General features: G+C 53.3%; 1 protein-coding gene across 1 annotated transcript; it reads right to left on the bottom strand.

Annotated features, from left to right (window-relative positions):
- Positions 1-321: 321 nt before the first annotated feature.
- LOC108524611 (uncharacterized protein C2orf27-like) lies at positions 322-1240 on the bottom strand. Its single transcript, XM_017865697.1, is given in 4 exon segments — positions 322-645; positions 647-825; positions 828-896; positions 1207-1240. Coding segments are annotated over 4 exon segments (606 nt in total).
- Positions 1241-1559: the final 319 nt, after the last annotated feature.

Here is a 1559-nt window from a genome sequence, read left to right as displayed (position 1 = left end):
ACTTGATCAGATGGTAATTTAATCACACAAAGAACCACAACAAAACCCACAAGTAGCAGAGGTTTTCAACATCGCCTCAAAAACACCATCTACAGTATTAGGGAGTGAAAGAAGTCATGGAAGTTTCAAAAAGTCAAACTTTATTTCAATGCTATTATAGAAACTTGAAATTCATAGTTGCACTATGGATAAATCCTTGGGCAGGTGGAGGCATGGAGATTCTGGGGTGTAGCTGCTGAGTTTAAAAGCTTCCTTTGGAGAGGCTCCCTGGCCTCCTCACCCCCGTCCTCCTGTCAAGAAGAGCCCATCCTGGGCAGCACATTATAGGCAAACGACCCAGATGCCCAGCTGAGGGCAAACCTCCATGCCTGGAGGAGGAGGCTGCCTCTGGGAGCAGGAGGACCTGCTGGAACCCCTGCTCACAGGCTCCTTTTCCTGCTCTCTTGCAGGCAGGCAAACACCCCCAGCAGCAGTAGCAGCAGGCTCTTCAGCAGCTGGGCTGCTGCTCTGCTGAATGAGAGAAGTCCCTGTCCAGTGAGGCAGAGGAGCCCAGGTTGCACACCCTGGTCTCTGCCTCCATGGTTTCCACTGAGCCCAGGACTGGGAGCAGTGAGGGAGCTGCTGGCTGGGGCTGTGCTGGTCACCCCCTCTCTGTCACCTCTAGCTCCAGCCACACTTTCAGCTCAAGAGCTGAGGCTGGTGGATCTACAGCAGGTGCCATGAAGTCAGGCAGCTCCTCACTGGGCTGGTCCTGGGCAGTCCCAGGGCAGGGACAGGAGGTCTCTGGAGCTGCCTCTAGCTCCAGCACTGTCCTTGGAGGGGCCCTTCCCCTGGTGCTGGCACTGGCTCAACAACTGGCACTGGAAATAGCTGTATTTCTGCACCTGAAGCAGGAGCTGAAAAAGGGGAAAGGTCACCAATATCACCCACTTTCCACTGGAATTTCTAAACATGAAAACAACCTCACTGAATTTAAAGGAATTTCAGCCTGAAAACATCAACCTGGAAAGTCTTCCAGACTGCAGGTGACTTCACCATGTGCCTGTGTCTCAATGAGTTCCAGAGACTCCAGCTGGACAAGGACAATGTGCAGATGTGGCACTGGTGGGATCACTGGTGAGGCCTGGCCTGATAGCTCCATCTGGGGCCTTGGTGTCCATCTGGGACCTGCTGTCTACCTGGTGACTCCTGTCCTGTGGTAGGTACCTGGGGGGGCCTTGTGCCACATGGCCAGAGGCATCTGGGGTGAGGGATGAACCTACATGGGCATCGTTGTAAAAGAAAGGCTCTCACTCCCACCATTCCTGAAGCAGCAGCCTCGAGATGTGGAGATGCAGCACGAGGACATCTTGTTCTCTTGAGCGTCTCCCACCAAGTGAGCTGGCTACGGGGCTGACCCTAGGATGTGGGTGCCTGGTTACCAGGAATCTTCTTCTTCTTCTTTTTTTTTTTTTTAGATAGAGTCTCATTCTGTTGCCCAGGCTGGAGTGCAGTGGCATGATCTTGGCTCACTGCAACCTCCGCCTCCTGGGTTCAATTAATTCTCCTGCCTCAGTCTC

Source organism: Rhinopithecus bieti, unplaced genomic scaffold, assembly GCF_001698545.2.
Source record: "Rhinopithecus bieti isolate Rb0 unplaced genomic scaffold, ASM169854v2 repeat_8208, whole genome shotgun sequence".
NCBI lineage: Eukaryota > Metazoa > Chordata > Mammalia > Primates > Cercopithecidae > Rhinopithecus > Rhinopithecus bieti.
This window is presented reverse-complemented; position numbering and strand designations above follow the sequence as displayed.